The sequence below is a fragment of the Callorhinus ursinus genome, unplaced genomic scaffold, assembly GCF_003265705.2.
Source record: "Callorhinus ursinus isolate GAN/ISIS: 27379988/994484 unplaced genomic scaffold, GSC_fseal_2.0 scaffold2, whole genome shotgun sequence".
NCBI classification, from domain to species: domain Eukaryota; kingdom Metazoa; phylum Chordata; class Mammalia; order Carnivora; family Otariidae; genus Callorhinus; species Callorhinus ursinus.
In genome coordinates, this window is record NW_027397064.1 from 36090332 (window position 1) to 36116003 (window position 25672).

The following is a 25672-nucleotide window of genomic DNA, read 5'->3' on the forward strand; positions in this document are numbered from 1 at the left end:
TACCACTAAATGTTCCAAAACTTGCCTTGCAGGAGTTAGATGTTGTCCACAGAGCTTATTGAACCATTTTTGAAACTGCTCTTCTACAAAAACAGGAAGTCACAACATTATAAATGTCAAGTGCATTTGAACTTGAGAGAAGTTGGATTAGATTTAAAACTTTGAATTCATAAATTTGACCTAGTTCTAAATCAGTGCATTGATGAGTCTCCTAGTATCTAATTATTTTTCCTCTTCTGTGTGTGTGTGCGTGTGTGTGTGTGCATACAGTGCCTACTTCATACGCATTTTATTTTTTTAAGATTTTATCTATTTGACAGAGAGAGACAGCGAGAGAGGGAACACAAGCAGGGGGAGTGGGAGAGGGAGAAGCAGGCTTCCCGCTGAGAAGGGAGCCTGATGCAAAGCAGGGCTCCATGCAGGGCTCCATGCGATGTGGGTCTCCATGCGATGCGGGGCTCGATGCAATGCTGGGCTTGATGTGATGCATGGCTCTATGCAATACTGGGCTCCATCCCAGGACCCTGGGATCATGACCCCAGCCGAAGGCAGACGCTTAATGACTGAGCCACCCAGGCGCCCCTTCATATGTATTTTAAAGTGAAGTGATGAGAAGAAATTTCTGTATTTTGATTACACTGGATTTGGGGAGGGAAGAAAAACAACCCTGGGGCTATAGACTTGGAAATTCAGAATGCATATTTGATCCTCTATGAGCAGTGTGACTCTGGTCCTGTTTTTTGTCACTTGTTAAAGTTGAAAAGGGGACATTTATACTTAGAGATTCATTTTAAAGATATAGTTCATAGAATATTTAATATATTATTGAAAATAGTGCTTTGCCAAAGATAATCAACCAGTGTATATGGTATATGTTATATAGACTGATCCTATCTTTTTGGCAGGGGAACGGGTTGGGGGTCAGGAGGGAGACTTAGAAACGTTCCAGGACCTAAACACATAACAAAAAACTGACACCACTGCTATGCTGTGTATTTCTTTAGTGGAGGATGAAACTGTGCAAGATGATTTAGAGAAAGAATTTTTGGTGTATGAAGGCATTAGCTTCTTAAGTTTCCTGTTAGATCATTTTAGTTCAGTTAATAAAAATGTAACTGAGGGTGTACGATGTGACCAGGCACTGAGAGTACTTGTAACACAAAGAAGAATTTGAAATGGACCCTGCCCTCAAGGAGCTTATAGTAGAGTGGCAGACAAACAAATCCTCAATATTTAGTGTCATGTCCCATAGTAAGAGCCTGTACAAGGTACAGATAGCATACAAAGGAGCGCAGGATTCTGTCTGGGCTGGTGAGGGAATGTACAGCACCTGGCACTGTGCCTGGCTCATAGTAGGGGCTCAGTAAATGTTAGTTCCCCTCTCTTCTTCCTTTAGATCTAATGTGCTGACCTTTGTACACAAAATGATGATACCACTGGCCAAATATCACGGGGATATGGATTTAGATATTCTTCCGTGTCGAGTGATCAATGAGTATTGATTCCTCCGCATGAAAATAGTTTTGATTCTTCGGGGGACTAGTGACCAGTTTTACAAAATTGCTTACCAATGCAGCGGGCAAGCGAGGAACCAAGGACAGACCCACAAATCAATACTCAGCTATAAACTTGGCCCTGATGTTAGTGTACCAGCCACATTTGCTGAAGGTTCTCCAGTCTTTGTTTTAGTTCAGCCGCAGGGAAGCCTACCAAGCTTCTAAGAGCAGTACTTATTAAACTTGCCCTAGGCACCCCAAGAGCATAGGTGGGTAAAAACTTACTCCTAGGGCTTGGGAGTGTGAAGGTTTGGTAGGCCTTGTAGAGGGGGATAGTGTGGAGTAATCCACTGCAAACACAAAATGTTTGAAGTCTCAGACTTATTTAAAAGATGTACACAAATGCTACAGTGCAAGCTATAATATATCTGTTTGTTTATGTAGTTGTAAAAATACTGCTTCAAGTTACTTACCAAGTTCAGTGAATTAACTCCCTCAATCACCAACTGAAATTGGTGCCCCAGAAAGAAAAGCTGTGTTTATCCTGTGAATTCCTGAGCCCTTGGTACAGCATTTTGAAAAACTGGGTCTCAAAGAAAGAAATAATATACATGTATCTTCAAGCACAGATTGTGTGGCCAGTTAATGAACTGAAAGCATGGTTCATTGCTACACTTCTCATCTCTAACTCATCCTAATCTTTTAAAAATGTTCTAATTGCTCACTTGCAGACGAGACACGGAATCTGCTCATTTCAACAGCGCAAGCATTAAGGTCTTATACAAGATAGAGTAGAAAGGTATCTTTCATGACTTTCCTTAAAATCATCCCAATCCTTGACACTTTTGCTTTATGAGATGCCATACCAATTGTTCTCTTTCTCATCTATTTATTTTTTCCACTTTTCAAAGCAATTTTATATGCATTTGTCATATCATTCTATAAATTATTGACGATAGACCCACAAATCCTTAGCCTTATTTGACTAGTGATAACTAAAACTTAGCTAGGTTCAGTGATTTACTCAAAGTTGCATTCATTCATTCAAAAGTATTTACTTTGCATCTACCATGTGCCAGACACTATACTATGAACTAGAGACACAAAGGTGATTAAGACAACAGTCTAAAGGAGGAGTCAGGAAAGTAAACAGGTAATTAAAGGATCAAGGGATAGGTACAATAATAGAGGTTAAGTAGAGGGCACCAAAGTTTCTGAAACTTTAGGGAAACTCTTAATCCAAACCTCGGAGGTGGAGTAAGGGAGGGCTTCAAGGGATAGGTGCTATCAAACTGAGATCTGAAGGACAGGTAGAATTAGTTAGATGAAGATGACATTGGGGTGGATGAAATTATAGGCAGGAAACAGAAATATGCAAAGGCTCAGAGTGAGAAGAAATACGATGCATCAGAAAAGCTGCCATTAGCAGTGTATAAAGTGTGATAAAGAGGCAAGGCTGCCATGTTTAGTCTCATAGGTTTTGTACGGCTCTACCCCAGTAGTCACCGTTCACACAGGCTAGGATGTGAATAGCACCTTCCCAAGTTGAGTAAAGTGGCTTCCCTGAGAGAAGAATGATGGGTGAGTAGAAAGGAGGTCTTGGAAAACCAAACATGCTAAAATGTTTGTAAATAGCCTGAAGGCAATGGAAAGCCATTGAAGGGCAGTGACTTGATCAGGCTTGCATTTTAAAAGAAAGACTGTACTGCCACTGGGGTGGAGAATGGATCCAGGGAAACCAGCTAGGAGGCTGTTCCAGTAAGGCAGGTTAAACATTGAGAATGGTCTGAAGTGAGGTCCTAGAAACTGGGATCAGAAAAAGCCATAGATTTAAGAGAGGTGATGAAAACAGAATTGATCAGACTTGGATACACCTCAGTTTTGTTCTTGGACCAAACTAGGTCCATGGTGGTGTCATGTAGTGATATGGGGAATCCAGGGGGAGGACTGAGTTTAGGGGAAGATTATTATTTCCTTTCTGGACACACTGAGTGTGAGGTGATTTTGCAGCATTTGAAATGAGAAGTAGGCAGTTTGGTGGGTCTGGAGATCAGGAGAAATATGGTTGGCCCAAGACACAGAAATGCATTTTGGGCCAAACCAGAATGTTGTCAGGTTGTACTGGAGTGGAGTTGCTCAGAGTGGCCATGTTTTCAGGGGAGTGGGCTCAGGGGAGTTGGAAGGGCCAAGGAGGTAATAAAGTGGAGATAAGAAAAGAAGGAGACAGCTCTATCTCTCTCTCTCTTTTTTTTTTTTTTTTTTTGACAGGTTTGGCTGTGAAGGAGAAGAGAGAGGGGAAGTTAGCAAATTTTATGAATTTGCATGATCATTTTTCTGGAGGAAGGTTGAGAATCGTGCCTCCCATTCTAGTGTCCCACTTAAGTTGAAGGACCACCACTGCACGTTAAAATGCCCCCATCTGGGGGTTTTCCTCTTTTAGTGGAGCCTGAGGCTTCCACTGACTTCACCTCTTCATCTTTTTTTTTTTTTTCCCCTAATCCCCTCTTCTTCTCATATTAATCTTTCCTTCTAATCCTCTGTTTTTGATTTGTTTTTCCAAGAAAGCTGTCTTAAAAAGTTGAAAACAAATGGGATAGAATTTTAAAAACCAGAGTAAACAATGGAACTTTTAACCCAGAGGAAATTCAATATTCATTTTAGCAATCCCTCACAGGAAAAATTTAAATACTTTATTGCCAAATTATTTTAATTTAGCTCTTTCTACTTGTTCTACTTCAGGAAATTATTTTGTGTTGTTGAATTTTACACTTTGGGTAGGAAAGTGGGATTTTGAGTAAGCATTTAAAGAAAAAAAATCTTAGTATATATTGAGTAGAATTAGTTTCCAGTTAATACTTCCTCCACTTGCATGCTTTTAAAATCAGATAGTTTGCCATTATTTATTAAATTTATACTTGGTAGCCAGCACTATAGAGCACACCAGAGAAGGACAAGCCATGCCTAGTACCCACTAGAAGTTTCTAATATGAGGGAAACAACACATATGCAAAATAAAATATACATTATAGAAGACTGGTAATTATATAAAACAATACATTGCAGGATTTCTTTTCCTTTGGTGCCCGAGGTTCTTGGTCATGCTGCTTCGAAGAATGAAGAGGGAGGGCAGACGGAGAGTGGTGGGCAGCAAAATTTATTGAGCAATAGTACAAAACTCCCAAAGAGGGAGGGGACCTGAGAGGGTTTGCTCAGTATAGAGGCTTGTTGGCAGGCTTGTTTTATGGGCTTGTTGGTGGGCTGTTTTAATCTGGTTAACCCTATGCAGCTGTTACCCAATCAGGTTTTTTTGTCCATGTGCTCATCTACTTATCAGGTAGATGTGCACGTGGGAAAGGGTGGAGGGCTCCTTCCAGGCCTGTTTCGTAGCCTGGGGGACCAAGAGGGCAGTGCCCGCCACTGCCCTAAGGCTGGCCAGTTGCAGGGCACCAGATCAAAGTTTGTTTAAATATCCCACGGGCTGTTGAGCTGGCCCCCCAGGCCTGGGTTAGGACGCCTAAGGCCATTCCCTTTCTTTCTGTCACATAGAAGTAGTAAGTCCTCCCAGTAGGAAGATTTAAAAGCTGGGACACTGAGTAAAACCTAGATTAACAGGATGGGGGTCTCTTTTCTTTTAAGGGTAGTTTTCCTCTTGGGGTGGGGGCTTGTCCCTGCCTGCCTTTCTTCTGACTATCCTTCATTAAATTAAATACAATAGATGGATAATAGCAAATAAAAGTATGAAATACTTAACTGAATATTGATTATATATGTTATAGTCAAGGACAATAAAGACCAAGAGTCAAAGAAGGCATTTCCTGTTTTAAAGTACATAAATTTATCACTAAATTCTACCCCTAAAACTAATAATACACTATATGTTAACTAAATAGAATTTAAATAAAAAATTAAAAAATAAAGTACATAGCCTTAAACAAATCAACACCAAAAGTAACTTTGTAATATTTTTTTAAAAAACCATATTTCTTCATTTCTAGGATGGCATCTTTTCATATTTTAATACAATAGGTAACATTCATCTTTGTACCAGGTACTGTTATAAAGTGCTTTAAATGTGTCGACATGTTGAATATGGATCATTTAGTGGGGTGGAAATATTTCATCTTCTCCCCACTAGGTTCTGTTAAACAATTGGTACAAACTGAAATTCTATGACGTTTTAGGGTCCAGGAAGTATGGTATGTGTGGAAATACATAGTGCTTTGATATATTAAAAAAATATAAAAATTACATTGATTAAATGTTCTTACCTCCTTAGCCTGGATTGCCAGGCCCTTGGTTCTGCTTTGTGAGGATCACTTGCTAGCCCCAAGACACCCATGGATCCCCTGTACCTTAACTATTCGGTCAAAGACCACACTAGTTGCAAAACAGAAGAGTCTCCGTGTTGAGATTGTGAGGTAACCTCATCCAAAATTTCGCCTCATTCAGCAATCATTTACATACCTCTGCCTGTGGTTTTCTGCTGGGCCAAGGAGGTGGTGCTGATATATTTACAAACAAGGTATGAACTATGTAAACCACCCGTGTAAAGTCAAAACACATGATTATATTGGGTGGGGCTCCTCAGGAACTGGCCTCTGAGATGGAGATTTGCATGCTAAGACTTACTGGGGCATGCTTTTAGGAACACCTAAAAAGCGTTTGTATTTTTGCACTCACTGGATCTGTATAACCTCCAAGGAAGGGGTTGTCACCTTGGTCCAGGTGGTTATTTTTGGCTGAGGGCAATTCCTAAGGGAAGACTCAGCTTCAAGCTGTCAGCCGGCAACATTCCCAGCAGTTGGGGGAATAAGGACTTTGGTCCTGAAGGTGGGAGCCAGGTGGGACGCCACAGCATCATATGTTTACATGTTAATGTACACATACACACATAAATATATATGCAGGTATTTTCATATATATATACACACATGAATATATAGACACACATACATTCATGTGTATTTATACTTAGGAAAATTTAAAAAGCATAAATCAAGTAGATAAAACCACAGTGAAATGTGATATAGTAAATTGGGCAGATTTATTGGAATCATAGGCTTTATCACAATAGTACAGCGGTTCTCAGGATTGCCCCTTGATGTCTTTAATATAGTGATCAAATTCTCTGCAGACTAGATTATGGCAGAGAGCAGGAGAGTTTACATCCCATAAAGACTATGAAAGTGAAGTGTTGGCCTTGTCATAGAAAAGAGAACAGCTTTTGGTGCAAATTGGAATAGATAAAAAAGCATTTGCCATGTCAGTAGATGTATACCAGGTACCTAGGCTTGTGCTGATTTGCTGCAGTAAAGATAGAACTGCAGATGCAACTGGCTTTACCATCTGATTAAGTTTACACCAATTCATAATAATTCTCTCAGATTCATCTGCTGCTGCAATAGGCCAAACAGGTGAGTTGAATGGAGGAAATGATAGGATCATGACTGCTGCATCATCCACATCTTTTATGCTGGTACTAATTTTTACATCTCTCCAGGGATTTGGTATTGGTTTTGGTTTTCTGTCCTTAAGGGGATGAGCCTCCCTTTCAATCAAGGGGTCTGTGAACTGGCTGAGGTATGAAAACTGCTTGAGAAGGATGACTTTTCATTCTGATGGCTCGAGTCAGGTTTCAGGCAGTGGACCTAGTTTTGCCTGCTATAGAGATCAAGGAATATTTCAGAAGTCTGTCCATCTATATCATTCCTAGGGCCACCCAGGGCATTACTAAATATCCCTGTAGGTCAAGACCTTTGAGTCCTATGTTGCCTCTGCTGCTCACTGCAGTAAATGTATCCACTCTGTCCCTGTCAATTAAGCAGTGTCACTTGGCCATCGCCATCCCAGGATCCCACTGTCATGGAAATCAGGGAGCAATTTCGATGGAAGCATCTTCCACCATCAAATCCAGCTACTACAGAACTTTTCTGGTGTTCCCCTTACTAAAGTATTTTACAATGCCTTAGTGTAGAGACAGTCATCTGGGCCTCCAGGGGTATATAGTTCAGGGCTGGGTATACACATAATACATAAAATCACTCCAACGTTGCCATCTCCACGAACCTTTGGGTTTCTTCCTCTACATTATACCAGGGACATTTGGGCATCTCAGTCTCACTGAATATAGACCACCAATGGCTCTGAGTTTTAGCTAACCAATTAAACAAACCATTAGAGTCACTTTCAATGTATGAACTAACACGTTAAATCCAGGCTTTATGGTAAATCCACCCATATCAATAAATTTAGCCCAATCCTTAGCTCTTTATTTTGTTTGGAACTTGACCAAAAACTGTTCAGCCTTTCACAAAATCATGTCACCTCTGACAACACCAATATTGATATTTGAGTTGCTAATACAAAACATTTATATTGGTCTGTACTTACAGTTCTCTCATTCACAATGGTTCTACATACAGGTGTAAGCATTTACTCTTTATTTTGTCTTCTAAGACAATTACAAATTATTTTCCTTTTATTTTTCCTTTATATGTAATTACGAGATTATATTGATTTCTTGGGAAATTTGCATAGGTAGTTAATATTATCTATGAATTTCATTTCAGGACAGTAAGGGGAGTGTTAAAAATAGTAGTTATAAGAAGGAGGTGTGGGTCTGATAGGGTTGAGAACACCTCCCTCCTCCTTTTAAATTGGGCCCAAAGAAATTATATATAGGCATGGCCATGATAAGCCAAAGTGGATCTTGAGTGCATTTGCAGATTAAATAATTTGTTATCACTCTTCTGAAAGATGGCTAAGTTTTTGTAGAGAATTCTGTGTCCTATTCAGTTTACTTACAAAGCCATGTAGGGTGATATTAGTAAATACAAATGCCAACAATGGTGGTGAAGAACTGCCTCCCATATACAACAAATGCGATACAAACAAATGTGTTTGAAGGAGGACTTGAGGAGAAATATGTTCTGTCTCTGAGCATTACTGAAGATAGAGGAGTGGAAGCCAGGAGCGTACTTTCTTAGCTCCCTTGTCTGTATGAGCTGCGTCACAATTCCATGGTTAGGTACTAAAGAGGAGGATGCTAAGCAAATGCTGCCACTCCCTTCTCCCTTTCCCACATGGAATCTTTGGAGACACACTGAAAGGAGGAAGAGCCCACATTTGGTCTGTGAATGAATCAAGGGTAGGTATTTGGTCTTAACCCAGAACTCCAGCTCTGGTTTGCTGCTCAAGGCAGGTTTGCTTTGTGGCATGCCAGGGCCACAGGAGGCTCCCTGGGAGCAGTACCCCAACCCACTTGCCTACTTAATTCTAATGTCTCCAGAATCTCAACTCTTGTCACTTTCTCAGGGAAGCCTGCCCTCACCACCAGTCTGGGTCTGATTCCTTTGTCATGGATTTCCTTCAGAAGCATCCCCACCCCCATCCCTTATCAGTCTGTGATGACATTCATTAGTTATGACCTTGTGGTTTATGTAGGACACCCATTAAGACTAGGTATCTTCCCTGTTTATGCTCCCTGCCTTTCCTACGGTGCCTAACTGGTATCTGATACAAAGTAGGCACTCATTACACAGCTGTTGAATGAATAAATGTTTGTTCCAAATTCCAGAAGTATCAACACTTGCTTCGATTGATGCATATTACCACTGTATCTGTATCCCATGCTGTTTGATAGCGGAGTCTTCTATTTGTTGAAGAGCACGGTAACTGGATTTTGTTGAAATGAGTCAGGACTGGTGACAACACTCAAAAGCCCCATTAATTTAGGACTTCTAATTTAGGACTTCTTTTCTTCTCCAGTAACTCTGCTGCACCTCCATCTCCTCAACTCAAAACCCAGTGTTTTAACTTAACGATGGAGTTTTGTGTGTGCCTACCTGGAGAACGGGGTGGAGGGTCTAGAGCCCCTGTCCCCCACCTCCCAAGTGTGACTTTCACTTGCTAAAGAATTAGCAGTGTGTCCAAGGCCTCCCCGCATTAAACAAAGAAAGCCCCAGAACCACAATCCCCGACCTAGGTGGGATAATTTGGAGTGCTGGGCAATCTGGTTCCGGATGAGGGCGGGAGGTTGAGCAAAAGTGTGACCGACCGAATCTCGCAGGTGAAAGCTCAGGTTAAAGTTGGTGGCCTGTGAGTGACACCCCGAGGCTTGTGTCTGCAAGGCCTTGCTCATCAGGTTGGGTCCGTGTGTGTCTGTGTGTGAGATGGGGCTCGGGAGGGCCACGCTCAGCCCCGGGGCGGGGGTGGGGCGTCTCTCACCGCGAACGCCTTGGGGGCCGCAGGGCAGCGGGGCTGGCTCGCCCGGGCGCAGTGTGCAGGCGCCGAAAGCAGGCGGCAGTCTGGCCCCACCGCGCGTCGGGCGCGGGCGCAAGCGAGCTCGGGGGGCCGCGGGCTGCGAGGCCCGGCTGCGGGCGGCAGGAGGCAGCGTCGGCCCAGGCGGCGCGGCCGCGAGCGAGCCAGCGCGCGGTGATGTCAGTGGCGGCCCGGCTGGCAGCAGCCGGTACTTCCTGTATAAAGGCGGGCGGGCTCGGCTGCAAACCCCACTAGCCAGTGTCAGCCTCTCGGCGGGAGGAGGAGGCGGCGGAGGAGGAGCAGGGGGAGGGCTGTCAAATTCGGGAGCCAGATTTTTTTCCCTTCCCCTGGCAATCCCTTCCGCTTCCCCGGCTCCTGGCGTGACATCTGCGGACCGGGGACCTGTATGTGTGTGCGCGCGAAGGAGCGGAAGAATGGCAGTGCTCAAACTCACCGACCAGGTAGGGGGCGGCGGCGCCGGCGGGCGGGACGCGCGGGCGCGGGGCGGCGCGGAGCCCCGGCGGGGGGATGGGGGCGCGGCGCGGAGAGCGCCCGCGAGCTGTTTACTCGCGGCGAAGGGGAGGAGTGTGTGCGGCCACCGGCTGCTGCGAAAGCCGGCGGCTGGGGCTCTCCTCCCCTGCGCCGTCCCCGCCCTGGGCCGTCGGAACTGCGCGCTCCGCTGGGTGCCCGCGGCGCGCCCTAGGGCTGGGGAAGGGGCGGTGGGCCGGCGGGCGCAGCCGGGGCGCCGCTGTGCGCGGGTGTGCGCAGCTGAGCGCGGGTGTGCGTTGTCCGCGGGCCCGGACTGGGCAGGGGGAGGGGAGGCTCGAGGTGCTCCTCCGGCTCCTACCGTGCTGCGCAGCGTGGGCTCGGCCAGCGGGTGCCGGCCGCCGGAAGGAGGACGGGTGGATGGAGAGGGAGAGAGGATCGCAGCAGCCTGGGACCTTTCCCCGAGCCAAGCCGGAGACCGGCCCAGACCGCGGCTCTTGTGTGGTCGAGCTGTCTTTATCCTTTTGACATGACATTCTGACTTCCTCTTTAGTCGCCCAGAGGCTGTCTGTGCGTGGTGCGCGATGGGGACCCTTGGAGAAGGCGCTTTTGGTTCTGACCCGTCTCTCCCGGGAGGAGGTGAAGCCCCAGGGCTCCACTCACAGCAGTGGACCACCCTCTCTGTGCCTGTGTGGATCAGTTTTGTTGCTTTCCTGGCTGAGACACCGCACAGGGTAGCTTCGGAGTCCTGGTTTGGAGAAGTGAGGTTATTTGCTCACTCGGTTGACAGTCCTTGCTGTAGGTCTTTGGAATGGAAACACCCCACCTTTGCAGACTTTGCTGCTCTTAGGATATTGACACCCACAGGCGCCCAACCAAGTTGCATGACCAAACTCTGCAGCTCCTTTCACGAAAAAAGGAAACAGCTTGCTTTTTCTCCTTCTGCTATTTACTCATGGACAGTGAAATGAACACTGTTTGGGGGTCCTGGTAGGCGCAGAGGCAGTCTTGACTTTGACACCCTATCAAACATGCCATTCCTTGGTATGAAACATCTCCTACATCTCGAATGGGGTGAATCAGCTGCCTTGCTGTCCCCGGGTAGAATCCAGCCAGAACATCCTGCGATTTAGATTCAGTCAAGCACCAGAATGATTTGCTTTCATATCTTTTAGATTCAAAATTTTGCTTTGTTTTCTCTAAGTATTTACAGGCTTTTTTTTTTCTTTTCGTAGAGGAGAGATCACTGAATTAACATTCATCTTATCCTCAAATTTAGCAGGAAGAACAGCTGGTAATTGTGAGGAATCTGCTTGTTCCCGTTGGTTCCAGAGCACTTAAAAGTGTTTGTAAGTTGATATTAGGATTCTCTCCACCTTTTTTGGTCACATACTTTGACAACTGTTAGACATTTTTTTTTTTTTTAATCTTCCAGTTTTAGTCTGTCCTGGTAATGCCATCCTCGCTGGCCCAAGTTACTATACTTGCCTCTAATTCCTAAATCTTCAAAGTACAAAAAAAACCCAAAAACGAATCTAATGGGCATTATTGTTATAATCACATACACCACAGAATTTCACATAGAATTTTAGTGTTGGAAGAGATGCTAAAGACAATCTTAGCCCAAATCGTTTATTTTTTTTTAAATGCAGAACCTGAGATCTGAAGAAGTGAAGCACGTGGTCCTCAAGGACCACAGCTGTTGGCCCATATTGCTGCTGAAACTCCTGCCTTCCAGGCTCTGTGCTTTTTGCTAGAGGTTGTAAGACACCTCCGCCTTCTCATTGGATGTGTTGAAAGGGTTACAAGAAGGCATCCTCTCCTAAATCAAGATCAACACTAGGGAAAAGTATATTTCTTGGTCTTAGAAAGGAAGTTCTTCTTGACTTATCAGAGTAGGACTTTCAAAGCTGTTTGTCTTTTAAAATGTTTCTGACTACATCTCCTCTCTTCCCCAAAGAAGCTAGTATCACTGTGGAGAAAAGAGTCATAGTCTGCATTTGGTTCTATCTCCAGATGCATAAAAGGGATCTAAGGAGTTCTGAGGTGCGGGAGCATCTAAGAATTGCCATCCTCTCTTGGGACAAGGCCAGACTGAAGCTGGATGAGGAGGCGGTCTGGGCTGGGTGGAGTTGTGAGCAACGAAGGTTTCTGTGTGGCTTTAGGTCCAGGAAATATGTGGTCTTTCTTGCCTTATATAGTCTTACCTTTCAGTTTGAAACTAAAATCTTAGATGCTGGTTCATAACCTCACCGGAGGCTTAAAAACCCTTTGCTTAAGTTCCTGCTACAAGAGTTTTGCTCCATCATTGTGGGTAGGGGGGCTGCCTGCTTGGGGTCACTGCCTCTGCCATAGAGTTTGTAGAAGAGTGCTTGACTCCCCCTCCAGCTGCTGGTGAAACAGTCCCTTGCCGGTTCCTCCATCATCTTTCAGTGCCCTATTTGTGAACTGATCCTTGATTTTTCGCGATGGCTCTTGGATTCTTAGCTTGATATCCCAATTTCCCTGACACATTCTTATTGTTGATACCCTGAATCACAAGCCATCTTGGTTTGTTTTTAAACCTGCCTAAAGGAAAGAATGTAAGAAGATGACACTTCCGGTCCTGCTGAAGCCGGGGACAGGAGCTTGCTGGGTTGATGGCAGTCACTGTGTCTATAGTCGGTCCCGCACTGGCATCTCGGTCATGCATGAGGAGGGACCCTCTCTTCTGAACTCTGTTTTGGGATAGTTTAAAGAAGGAAGAGGCAAATGTAGTTTTTAGTGTTTTTTTTTTAATTGTTACCGTTTTTTTTTTTTTTACTGTGAGAGGGAACTGGAAGCTGTTGCTACAAACAAACTTAGCACTCAGCACTTCTGCATTTGTAACCGTGTCTCTTCTGTTTTCCTCTTCACACAGCACACATCATTTTTCTTGCGGTGATATGGGGACCAATCATCCTGGTTTGCCTAGAACTGAGAGGTTTCCCAAGATGTGGTACTTTCAGTGCTAAAGCTGGGAAAATTCTAGGCAAACCACGATGAGTTGGTCACCCTGTGCAGCATAGAACATACTCACCTATGTAATTAATATAATAATGTGATTATTTCCTCCTAGATGGACATTAGGAGGTTTCTCTGTATCTTTGATAAAGTGAGCTGATTTTAAATTTGAGAAAGTTCTGTTTCATACAAATGTAATGCATTTTAGCTCAAGATACCCATGAAATTCTTTGCAATTTGATTTGCGATTGAACTTTTGGGGGCTGCTCTTTATGTCTGGGTAAGGTACTCCAGTGATTTTAAGTGTCTGCTCCTATCTTCAGCCACCCTCCTCAACCCCCCAAAAAAGTTTTTCGGAGTTATGACACCAGAATGGTTAGTTCTTTTGGATCTTTGAAATGTTCACTGTTCTTATCAGAATTTGCTAGTGACAGCAGAATGTCACCTCCATCTCAAGGGCTGCCTGTAGACAAACTGTGTCAGCAGGTGGCCCTTTTCGGAGCCTCCTGCCTGGAGGCCTTCTGGCTAGGTGTCCCCTTGCCAAGTCCTAGCTCACACTTGAGTCACCCATCCCCTTTCCAAAGGCAGTGGCAAGCAGCTAGAAATCCTGTAACTTTGAAAGCAGGATTTCTAGCTCATAGTGTGGGACCTTGGGACATGTTGTGTATTTTATAGGGCCGCCCTCATCCTACCAGTGCTCCCAAGAGCACTGGGTTTATAGCAAACACAATGCTGCAGTCCTACCGTCAGCAAAGAAGAAGGGAAAAGAAAGGCTTTATTCTTTGCACCCTTCTTTAGTTGTTTTGCGATCCAGGCACATGATTTGGGGAGTGCACTAGAGGGCTGGTGTTTCCTGGCAGAAACCTAGTAATGGCTTACATTTATCGTGATCTCTTGTATGTTGGGCCCTCTCTCTCAATCCTCTCAGCCTCACTAGGAGGTAGGTGGCAGTGTGATTCCTATTTTATAGATGGGAAAACAGAAATAGAGAGGCTAGTTGACTTGTTCAGGGTCATCCACCCCCTAAGCGAGCACTGTGTCCTACCCTGGCAGTCTGATTGCACAGGTGGGGCTCTAACCACAAGGCTATACTTTCAATAGTTGAAAGGTCAGTGCAGTTGTAGAACCCATGGATGCCTGTAGATGCCTGCTCTTATTTACCAGGAAGCCACTGGGCGAGCTGCACCCCCACACTCCTCCAGGCTCTTGCTTTTGGGGCCAGACCAGTTCTGTCCGAGTCAGGAGCTGCTCTGAGGCCTCCCGTGTTGCCAGATGTGGCTTATCCTGGCCGCTTCTCCACCCCCCCACCCCCCCACCCCACTCCCCGTGCTGAAAGACCTGTTGATTGGTAGCTTGGGGATTTTTTTCTTAGTCATTAACAAATAAACTGTGATCACTGTAGAAAGATCAGAAAGCTGGATATGGAAAGAAACAGTTAAAACCATCTGCAGTCTCTACTCAGGACTACTCCTGACGTCTTGATATAGAAGGAAACTTCTAGTAGCCAGGTAAAATCTTTCACCTTTCCACATGATGATATTAGTATCTTTCTCTTGACCACAAAGCTAACAACTATTCTGGCTGATTTTTCCAAATAAACTGAATTTATGTGTCTCTTAAATAAATGACTGGCTGCTGTAGTGTAAATCCAGCAGCACATACCTTTTCTTTTCTTTTCTTTCTTTTTTTTTAAGATTTCAACTTTTACTTCCTCTTTTCCTCTAAATAGTAAATATAAACTCCAAAAAGCACAATTGTTTGTGCCAGAAACAGGACTGAAACATTCTTTAAAAAGATTTCTATTTCAACAATATAACATGAGTTTCTAAAGGCTGAAGTATAACATGAAATAATTTAAAAAATAGTGAGGAGCTGGAGAGAAATAATCCTTTGGTTTTCAAACTTGGTAAGCTATAGCTCTCCTTTTTTTATTTTCTTTTTTTAAATTTTTTTCTTTTATTTTTTCTTTCTTTTCTCTTTTTTTTTTTTCTCATTAAGGATTCATGTATTTCCAATAAAATCTTAGATATAGGTAATAATGATATATCAACACTTCAAAGATATTTATATATTTGTATAGTTTTTAAATCAAGTTTTATTACTAATAAAATGATAATTCAAAAAAGTTAATAGTAGAGATTTAGGGTCATTGGGAATAAGATAAACTTTAAATTCCAGCTAATACATACAACATCAGCACAGCAGGAATGTCCCCAGGAATGAAGGATTGCTAACCCTTAGGAGGTCTCTGGGGTAGGGGGTGGAGGTGGTTCAGATAAATACCGAACATCTACCAGCCTTCCTCTGGGGTAAGAATCCCATTTCATCCTAGCTGTGTGGCCTTGGGCAAGTTACCCAACTTCTCTGGACCTCATCTATAAATGACTGATGGAGTTGCTGTATGGTTAAGTAAGATTATGTGTGAGGATTACTTTGCACTGTTTGGTACTCAGAAAGAACTCAAGAAATAGTAGTTATTCTCAGGGCAACCAGCCCCTTCCAGAGCAGGTGAGTTTATAGAGATCAATTCTTCTGCTCTCCTTTTCTCTTTTTTTTTTTTTTTAATTTTTTTATTGTTATGTTAATCACCATATATTACATCATTAGTTTTTGATGCAGTGTTCCATGATTCATTGTTTTTCTCTTTTTTTTTTAAAGTAAACTCTTTGAACTCACCACCCTGAGATCAAGAGTCACATGCTCTACTGACTGAGCCAGCCAGGCGCCCCCTATGGCTCTCCTTTTTATTTTTCTCAAAGAAGTTTCCATATTGAATCTCAATATATTTAAGAGATTGGTGGCGGTAGTGATCCCTGAGGCCCTTTCAAAGATTATTTGGCATTAAGGAGGGCACATGGTGGGATGAGCACTGGGTGTTATACACAACTGATAAATTATTGAACACTGCATCTGAAACTAATGATGTACTGTATACTGGCTAATTGAATTTAAATAATAAAAAAAAAAAAGCCCCGAAGATTATTTGGGTTTAGTATTATTTGAAAGCCCCTTTGTATGAGAAAACTCCTGGTGACTGATTCAGTGTTCTTTTCCTGACATATCATGTTCTCCAAAAACAAACATTTATGAGTGTTTGTAGACGATTAGGAGTTACATAGAATTTGGATGACCATATCATTTTTATTCATTCTGGGACAACTTTGAGAATGATGGGGGTACTATTGAATATTAAGCTGGGAAAATAGATGTGAAGCAGGTCTGTCCCAGGTAAACCTGGACACACCGTCACGTGACATAGACTGTGTTTGCTATCCCAGGCTTGACAGTAAGTGGACTAGTGACTAGTAGACTAGTCTTTTTTTTTTTTTTTTTCGAGTCAGGTTTACCCTGGAGCAGGTATTACAAAGATGGCTTTATCACCTTACACAAGTCTGGAGTCGGAAAAATGGCTTCCGTTTCATACATCAGTGCTGACCGGTTGGGTGAGGGGTTGGAGGAACATTCTGGCTCTTGCAGCTGAGGATGGGGGGAAATGTAACGATCAGTGATCAGTGTTTGCTAGGGTATAAGGTAAGGGAGAGGTGGCCTCTGTTGTGCTTTAGCCAACCCTTGGCAGGTCGCATTAGCCTCTGCCGGCCTCATGTCCTTCTTTGTAAAATGGAGAGGTTGGACCAGATGCCTTTCAGGTGTCTAGGCTCCTCCTGCTACCTCTGTGACTCAGTCCCTCTGTTTACAGTTTGTCCTGTAGTCTTCTTCACAGATGTGGCCGTGGAGGCCGTATTTGCAGATGAGCTCCAGTTTAATTTTCTGGGTAACAAAGCCAGATTCCAGAAGAAGGTTTTAACCAATGTCCATGGTTTAGGAACGGATTCCTACCCTATGGCCACCTGCCCCCCACCCCTGGTCCCCCTTTTGACAGATCATGTGAGGTTACTTATTTTATAAAGCATCAGTTTCATGGATTAGGCCTTTAGCACCCTGTTACCAACATCATATTTGCCTTCTGCTTGACTTCAGAGGTTGAGAGAGCAGGTATTTTCTCTCATCAGTGTTCAAGTCTGTAAAAAAGTTGGTAGCCCAAGAGGTTGAAATTAATGATCATGACTCTAGTTTTTCATTATGATATTCATAATTTTTAAGAATCTTTTTATTTGTCTCCTCTTTTGAAACTGAAAATTTATTTAGTATTCTATTAATTGGACCAAGCAAATAGGAAGTCTATAGTCCACCTTTGGGCTTTTTCAGGCTTTGCTAAGCCAATAATGCTTGCTTGTATTTCTTGGTCTTCATGTGTCTGCAATTCCCTCACCCCCACCTGTGAGTCATAAGCATCCCAGTGGAACTTTCTAAGGTATCTTTAACACCAGGAGACTATTTTGCCCCAGGGGAGCCTCCAGAGCTCTTGGTAAAACTAGAGGGATTTGTAGGAGCATCTGAGGCCTAGACATGCAAAATTTCCTCACAGTTGCAGTCTGTCTCAAAGGTTTCAATGTTTAAAAAATAAAAAAAGGTCTCAATGCTAAATTGCTTTTGTTTATTTTCAAAATAATACTAGATGGGAATCAGAAGACTGGGATTATACTCATGGTTCTTTTTCTAATACTTGTATGGCTTTGGGCAAATCCCGGCCTTAGTTTCTTTGTCTATAAAATGGAGGTGGATGGGTGGAGAATCCTCTACATTCTTTCAAGTTCTAACAGTAAGAGAATGCCCCAGGTATCTTGTTTCAACTCATGGAATCTGGTTTGGAAAAGTATCTGCCTTCCATGAACTTCTGTTCTCTCCCCTACCCGCCTCCCCCCGCTCCCCCCAGGGTGGTGGCGGCAGCTAGAGTTGACCAGCTCTGAGAAACACACACGCTCTGCTTAAAGGTCAGGGGTCCTTTCCCCAAAGAATGTCATCTTCTAGCATCTCCAGCAGCTGGATTTCAGGGAGGGACACAGAACTCCCGGGGCTGCACTCAGTTTGGCCCTGTGAGAATTCCCTGGAGCTTCTTGCTGGACAAGGGGAGCAAGCCTTGCAGACCCCGTGTTTATCAACTGTGAGCTGTGCTGAGCTGGTGCCCACTTTAGCCTTTCTCAGAGATGCTGCTTTAGCAAATGGCCTGGGTTCTCCCTATAATCCTTTTTTATTGAACTCCATAATAACATCTGGGTCTAACAAGTCTGTTTTACCAGTGTTGGACCCAGAGATTGGGTGCAGTTGACACAGTGACCACGTATGTGTAGATATACTCATTCTGTAGAAGCTTGTGTTGCTGTCTAAGACTGGCAAGATGAAGAGAAAGATAGGAAGGAGAAATTCAGGTAAGTTGGGACAAATCAACCAACCCATTATCGTTAAAACAATGGCCTCCAAAAGTCAGGGGTGCCTCCACGCCAGGGCTGAGTAGGATGCCTTGTTGAGTTTGGGAAAGATCAGAATTCATAGTTCTTTTAGAACTCTTTAAAATTTTCGTTTTTGTGTATTTTGAATATATGTTCACTACTATAAAAATCTTCTTTGTTCTACTTCCTACTTTTGACCACCTGGCCAAACCACCACTTGGACTATTGCAGCAACCTTCTGACTGGACTTGCTCACCCAGCCTTGACGCTCTGCTCTCAGTGTGGCCGTCAGAGTGATGAACTCTGAAGCTCAGATCATGTCCTTTCTCCACTCAGCCCCTCCCATCTCACCCAAGGGAAAAGCTGAAGTCCTAGAGTGGCTCACCAGGCCCCCTGCACCCATCTGTCCAGCCATGTCTCCTCCTGTCTCTCCCTGGCTCCTTGGCTCCAGCATCGCCTCCTCACTGTTCATTGAACATACCAGGCACCATCCTGCCTGCAATCCCTTGATGTCCTGCTGCCTGTGAAGCTCTTCCCCAGAAGTCTAAGTCTGCATGCCCAGCCTCACCCCTTTCAGATCTTTACTCACATGTTACCTTCTCAGTGAGTCCTTGCCTGACCTCCATATATCAACCGCCTACGCCACATTTCCTGTCCCCTTTCTTTGTTTCCTCTCCGTAGTACATATCCCTTATACCATACATTTTGTCTTTTTATAAAAATAAAAGCTTATGTGTAGAAGAGATAAAAATAACAGGGCAGAGTTTTTTGTTGTTTCGTTAGCTTGGTTCATTCAATGCTGTAACTTTAGCACTTAGAAACAGTATAAGGCACATAGTAAATGCCCAATAAGTGTTTGTTAATTGAATGATGTAAATATCGTGTGTGTGTGTATCTGCATGTTCAAATGTTTTTACTCTTTAGGTGCTCAAACAAAAAACCCCAAAATACTTCTATAAACAGAGCTTCCATCTGTACACTGGGATATTGGATTTCCATTCAAAGGAAATTCAGAGTAATCTTTCTGCCCCATCAAAAGATAGAAGATCACATATTGTCTTCTTTTCTGGTTATATTTCTCCCGTTTTTAAATTGAGCTTTCGGTGGTGGGGATGGGTTAGCACCGTAGTTGGTTCTCAGTGGGTTCCATTTCTTTATAGGGGAGATATCAGAGTGACACTAGGGAAAGGGAGATGTGGACCCCAAATATTATGGGAAAGGATGCTCAGACCCATGGCAAAGTGGATCATCTTTTATGTATTCAAGCCATTAAAGTCTGTTTAATAAACTCCACTTCCAAGGCAGTGACTCTGGTGGAGTCTTATGGCCCTGCCCCCCCTTCCACAAAGGATAAGAACAGGTACAGTAAAATGGTGAGAAACCAGAGAGAGAATTGGGAAGGAGGAAATAAGACAATAATCATGCTTTATGTTATTTAATCCTGACAACATCTCTACAAAGGAGTGACTATCATCCTTCCACTTCAGAGATGACGAAAATGAGAATTGAGAGATTAAGTAGTCTCTTTAGGGTCACATGACTCTGGGGTTCACATCTGCACAAGCTTGTCTCCAAGGTGCACATTCTTAGCTGTTATGCTTCTGGCCTCTTGAGACAGGCGTAGTATCCCAAGAGGTGCTTTTCCTCATGGAGCTTATGGTGGTGTTAGAGATGGTATCGCATGCCTTGTGCAAGGAAGGCCCTCATCAGATGTTTACTGAATGCACATGGTAGATGAAATAGCTGTCAAACCAGGTATAGTGCAGGTTTAGACTACATTCTGGGGTACTTATTAGGGATGACAGAAGTCCAGAGATGGGCATAGTTACTAAGAAAGGCATCAGGGAGTTAGAGGGAGCCCAATGATCCTTGAGGAAGGGAATGATGTAGACAGCAGATGAGGGTGGAAGGCATCCCACGTGAGTGATGTGCCATGTAACCAGCAGGTAACCTGAAGACCGAATTTACTGAAGCAGAGGGTTCCTACTAGGAAAGCAGAAGAGGAAAGGAAAGAAATATGTAAATGTATGTATATAATGGAATATTACTTAGCCATCAAAAAGAATGAAATCTTGCCATTTGCAACCACATAGATGGAACTAGAGGGTATTATGCTAAGCGAAGTAAGTCAGAGAAAGACAAATATCAGATGATTTCACTCATATGTGGAACTTAAGAAACAAAACATGGACATGGGGAAGGGAAGGAAAAATAAAGTAAGGTGAAAAATGAGAGGGAGGCAAACTATAAGAGATGCTGAACTCTAGGAAACAAACTGAGGATTGCTGGAGGGGAGGGTGTGGGGGGATGGGGTACCTGGGTGATGGGCATTAAGGAGGGCACTTGATGTAATGAGCACTGGGTGTTATATGAAACTGATGAATCACTAAGTTCTACCTCTGAAACTAATAAAAGAAATAAATTGTGAGATAAAAAAGGGAGGGGGAGGGGAAATATATAGATCAATGAGAATTAAGGCACATATAAACTAATTGCAGCAAACAGATTTGGATTCTGATTCAAACAAACAAACACATTTCTGTGAGACAATTGGGGAAATTTGAATACTGCCTGGTTATTTGATGCTTTAAAGTATGACTATGGTATTGTTGTTATGTTTGGCTCAGTTGGTTAAGCAACTGCCTTCAGCTCAGGTTGTGATCCTGGAGTCCCGGGATCGAGTCCTGCATCGGGCTTCCGGCTCAGCTGGGGAGTCTGCTTCTCCCTCTGACCCTCCCCCTTCTCAAGCTCTCTCCCATTCTCTCTCTCAGATAAATAAATAAAATCTTAAAAAAAATAAAAAGAAAGTCTTTATCTTACAAAACAAGAAAACAAAACCACAAAACCTTAGCATTTGCCCAGGGCACCTAAATATTTTAGTGACTCACTCTTTTTGGAAGCTTTTTTTTTTTTTCTTTCAGTTTATTCCTTCCTCCTCTCTTTGTGTCCCTTCTAAGTTTTCTACTGTCACCCTGATAAAATATCTTCAGTAGAGTTGTTAGAATCCTTTTTGATTGTCAGAAAAGCACACAATTCTGCTAGTTTTTTTGCCTACAGAAATAGGCAACTAACTCTGAATTGGTTGTGAAGCTCACCCATCTCTTGACTTAGTTTAAGTGGCCCTCATAACTCAAGGTAGATATTTGAGCATCTACCTTAAAATCCACGTCTTGGGTGCCTTTAGGAAGACCTAGATTTGGCTGTCCTGTACAGTTATTTCAGTGGAAGGTATTTCCAGGGGAATTGAGATATTAGAGTTGCCCCAAGTCACTTTGTGATAACACTTTTTCTTTTTTAATTTCCAGTTAGTTAACGTACAGTGTTATATTAGTTTCAGTGTACAATATAGTGATTTAACAGTTCCATACATTACCTGGTGCTTATCATGATGTTACATTACTTTTTTTAAAAAAGATTTATATTTTATTTGAGAGAGAGAGAGAGCGCACGAACAAGCAGGGGAAGGGGAAGAGGGAGAGGGAGAAGCAGGCTCCCCGCTGAGCAGGGAGCCTGAAGCAGGACTCGATCCCAGGACCCTGGGATCATGACCTGAGCCAAAGTCAGGTGCTTAACTGACTGAGCCACCCCGGTGCCCTGATGTTACATTACTTTTAAACCATGTTTCTATTTAAACTGGGTAGTTTTATTTATTTACATATATTTTTAAGATTTATTTATTTTAGAGAAAGAGAGAAAAAGAGTGTGCTTGCGTGTGAGCAGGGGGAGGGACTAGGAGAGAGGGAGAAGGAGAGAAGCAGACTCCCCACTGAGCACGGAGCCCCACCCGGGGCTTGATCCCATGACCCTGATGTTATGACCTGAGCTGAAATCAAGAATCCAAGGCTTAACTGACTGAGCCCCCCAGAAGCCCCTAAACTGGGTAGTTTTAAAAAGACAGCAAGCAGTTATAAGGTCTCAGTTTTAATGACCCTTGTTGCCACACCTCTTTTCTTGCCTGAACAGGCAGTAGGTGTTGGTTGGTGCCCCCAAAGCTGAGATATCTTTGTTTACTTCTACAAGTGTGAAAATCCTTCCATATCCTTTTTTTTTTTTAAGATTTATTTATTTATTTTAGAGAGCATGAGAGCATGAGGGAGCGTGAGCACAAACAGGAGGGGTAGAGGGAGAAGGAGAGAGAATCCCAAGTGGACTCTGTGCTGAGCTCAGAGCCCTACATGGGGCTCAGTCTCACCACCCTGAGATCATGACCTGAGCCAAAACCAAGAGTCGATCACTTAACCTGCTTAGCCACCCAGGTGCCCTCTTCCATATCCTTCTTAATGGAGCCCAGATGTAAGAATAGATCGTAGGCTTGAGAAATGGCCAGTTGCAACTTGAGTAAATGATATTGTCGTGTGTAGTTCAGAAGACAGTTGACTAGGGTTTTGGATGCTTTGGAACCTCAGTATAATTAAGTCTTGGGGACCATCAGGTGAGTGCAACATTTAGTTGCTAATTCCAGTTTTCTTAGCAGCCAGGAATAAACAATCTTATTTTGAGGAGCTCTGCTCTTTAGCAGAGAATCTTGTTTCAAAGTCCCAGGGTACTCTATTACTCTATATACAATGTTTTGAAATGTTGTGACGTCTCTCTGAACAGTTTCCAAAAATATTACATGGGAGTGGCATAGTTAAGAGAATACAGAAGTTGATGTCTGAAGACCTAGACTATAGGCACATCTCTCTTCTGACTAGGTGTGTCAGACACAACTGTGACTTGCTTATAAAATGGTTGTAATAATACTTGCTCTATGGGGAAGTTGTGACAATCAAGTGGGAAGAGTCTTTGTACAGCAAGTGGCCTATGGGCACTCGATAAATAGTCCTTGAATTTCTGGTTGTTTCTTCATTTGTCAAATTAAAGACTAGTTCTCTAGGGTCAATTTCAGTTCTATGAGAACATGATTTTAGTTATTTTTTGTTTTCAATTTATGACCATTAATCTGGTCTTTTTAAAAAATTTCTAACTTAAACAGCTTTGGTAGAAAATGTTTGTTTTATTTTTGTGTGAAATTTCACCATACTGAGATTTGAATTGTATCATTTTGGTTTCTACAGTTTTAGGAAGTGCATTTTTCTTTCATTTTGGTTTTAATGAATGAGTTGACTTAGTTTATTAGACTGAAGAATTTTATGTTTAGATAGATCTAGGAGAATAAAAGTGTGTTGAAAAAATTCTGAGGAGTTTGCAGTCATTCTTGATTTAAGTTGTCAAAAAGAACAGAAAATTACTTTTAAGAATGCCACTTCCTCTTCACAGAAGTATAAAACCATGTCTTTTTGAGGAAGTGTGTAAGAATAAAATAGTTGATAGGGCAGTCTTCGTAAAAAATCATCATGGGAGAATTTCTGAGAAATATTAAAGTTTCAAGTCTTGAATGAACATATAACAGGATAGGAAGTCATATATTTCTTTGAAAAAGGTGTGATTAAAAAAGTCAGAAGAAGGGTTCTTTGTAAAAAGTCACTTTAATTTGGAGTCTTTTTTTTTTCTTTTAAAACTATAGAATGCAGTTTAAAAAGGAGGTGGGTAAAACATTGGATACATGTGTATGTTTTAATTCTTTTATTTTAAAAAATTTATTTATTTTTTATTTTTATTTTTTTAAGATTTTATTTATTTATTTGACAGAGAGAGACACAGCGAGAGAGGGAACACAAGCAGGGGGAGTGGGAGAGGGAGAAGCAGGCTTCCCGCTGAGCAGGGAGCCCGATGTGGGGCTTGATCCCAGGACCCTGGGATCATGACCTGAGCTGAAGGCAGACACTTAACGACTGAGCCACCCAGGCGCCCCAAGATTTTATTTTTTTTTTTTATCATCTCGACACCCATTGTGGGGCTTGAACTCACAAACCCTAAGATCAAGAGTCTCACGCTCCACTGACTGAGCCAGCCAGGCACCCCATATATGTTTTAATTCTAAGATGTATTTCATTTTGAGGTATGTCTGGTTAAGATGTAGGGCAAAATAAAAAAGTTCACAGGAAAGTGAAAATGAGAGTAGTACCAAAAAAAAAAAAAAGTGGATTAAAGAAAAAAAAGTGGATTAAAGAAAGAGAAATACATTTTTTAGAAAAGAGAGAGGAGTGCCTGGGTGGCACAGTTGGTTAAGTGTCAGACTTGGTTTTGGATCAGATCATGGTCTCAGGGTGGTGAGATCAAGCCCTGCTTCAGGCTCTGCGCTCAGTGTGGAGTCTCTCTTTCTCTCTCCTTCTACCCACTCCCCATACCGCACGTGCATGTGCTCTCTCTTCTCTCTCTCTCTCAAATAAATAAATGTTAAAAAAAAAAAGAGAGAGAGGGAAGGAACTGGGAATGGAGGGAGACTGACCATGTTACTTTCCAAGGTGAATGTTAGAGACACTCTTGAACTTTAAACTAAATTGGTCATTACCTGCTGTACTCTGCTTTTAAACATAAAAATTTTTAACATGGAACATTGCTCTTCAACCACATTGACATTTATTTCTTGGAGTTCTAGGATTGGAATAACCAAAGTGAAGGGTGTTAGTTAAGCTACAAAAGAAATGACCAGAGCTATGTGCCCAGAAGGCTGGAAAAGAATCAGGCTGATGGTTATTTGGCACATCCTGTGGGTCCTTGCTGCTGATACTGAACCTTCAGAATCCGGGTAGTGACTGGCCGATAAGAAGTTATTTTACACGTGCGAAGGCAGGTATTGGAGGCTCCTGGGACTAGTAACTAGGTTCCTGTGATATCTCTGGTTTTAGGTGCCTACTGCCTGTCCTTGTGAGCTGAACTCAAGAAGGACATTTCCTTGTCACTGCTTTATGGCTTCAGTGGGCTTTTCCAGAGATCTAATTCTTACCTCCCTGTCTGCCAGAATTGGCTGTGAGACCTGGCAGACATTATACCTCTCTGGGTGTCAGTGTCCTCTAAGGAATGAGGTCGTTGGTTAGATGAGCCAGCGGCTTCTGCACTCTCCCCCAGAGGCTGGCAGACCACTGTCCGTCCCGACGCTGAGTCCAGTTGAGGCCTGTTGGTATTGGGCCTGTCAGCTAAGAATAGTTTTTATTTTTTAAATGGTTGAACAAGATCAAAAGAACAATATTTTGAGACACATGAAAATTATATGAAATTCAAATTTCAGTGTCTATAAATAAAATCGTATTGGAGCCCAGCCTCCCTCATTTGTTTATG

The 25672-nt window shown here is 42.8% G+C and overlaps 1 protein-coding gene across 3 annotated transcripts in view; it reads left to right on the forward strand.

Annotated features, from left to right (window-relative positions):
• Positions 1-9981: 9981 nt before the first annotated feature.
• ANKRD44 (ankyrin repeat domain 44) overlaps positions 9982-25672 on the forward strand; it is a 321875-nt gene continuing 306184 nt past the window's right edge. For 2 of the 3 annotated variants that reach the window (XM_073880858.1, XM_073880849.1), the window contains exon 1: positions 9987-10216. Coding sequence is in view for 1 of the 3 variants with exons in the window: in XM_073880849.1 (XP_073736950.1) it covers positions 10190-10216 (27 nt within the window). In the remaining 2 variants the exon portion in view is untranslated. Of the gene's footprint in view, positions 10217-25672 lie in introns of all 3 variants that reach the window. The other variant, XM_073880874.1, reaches the window with a different exon arrangement.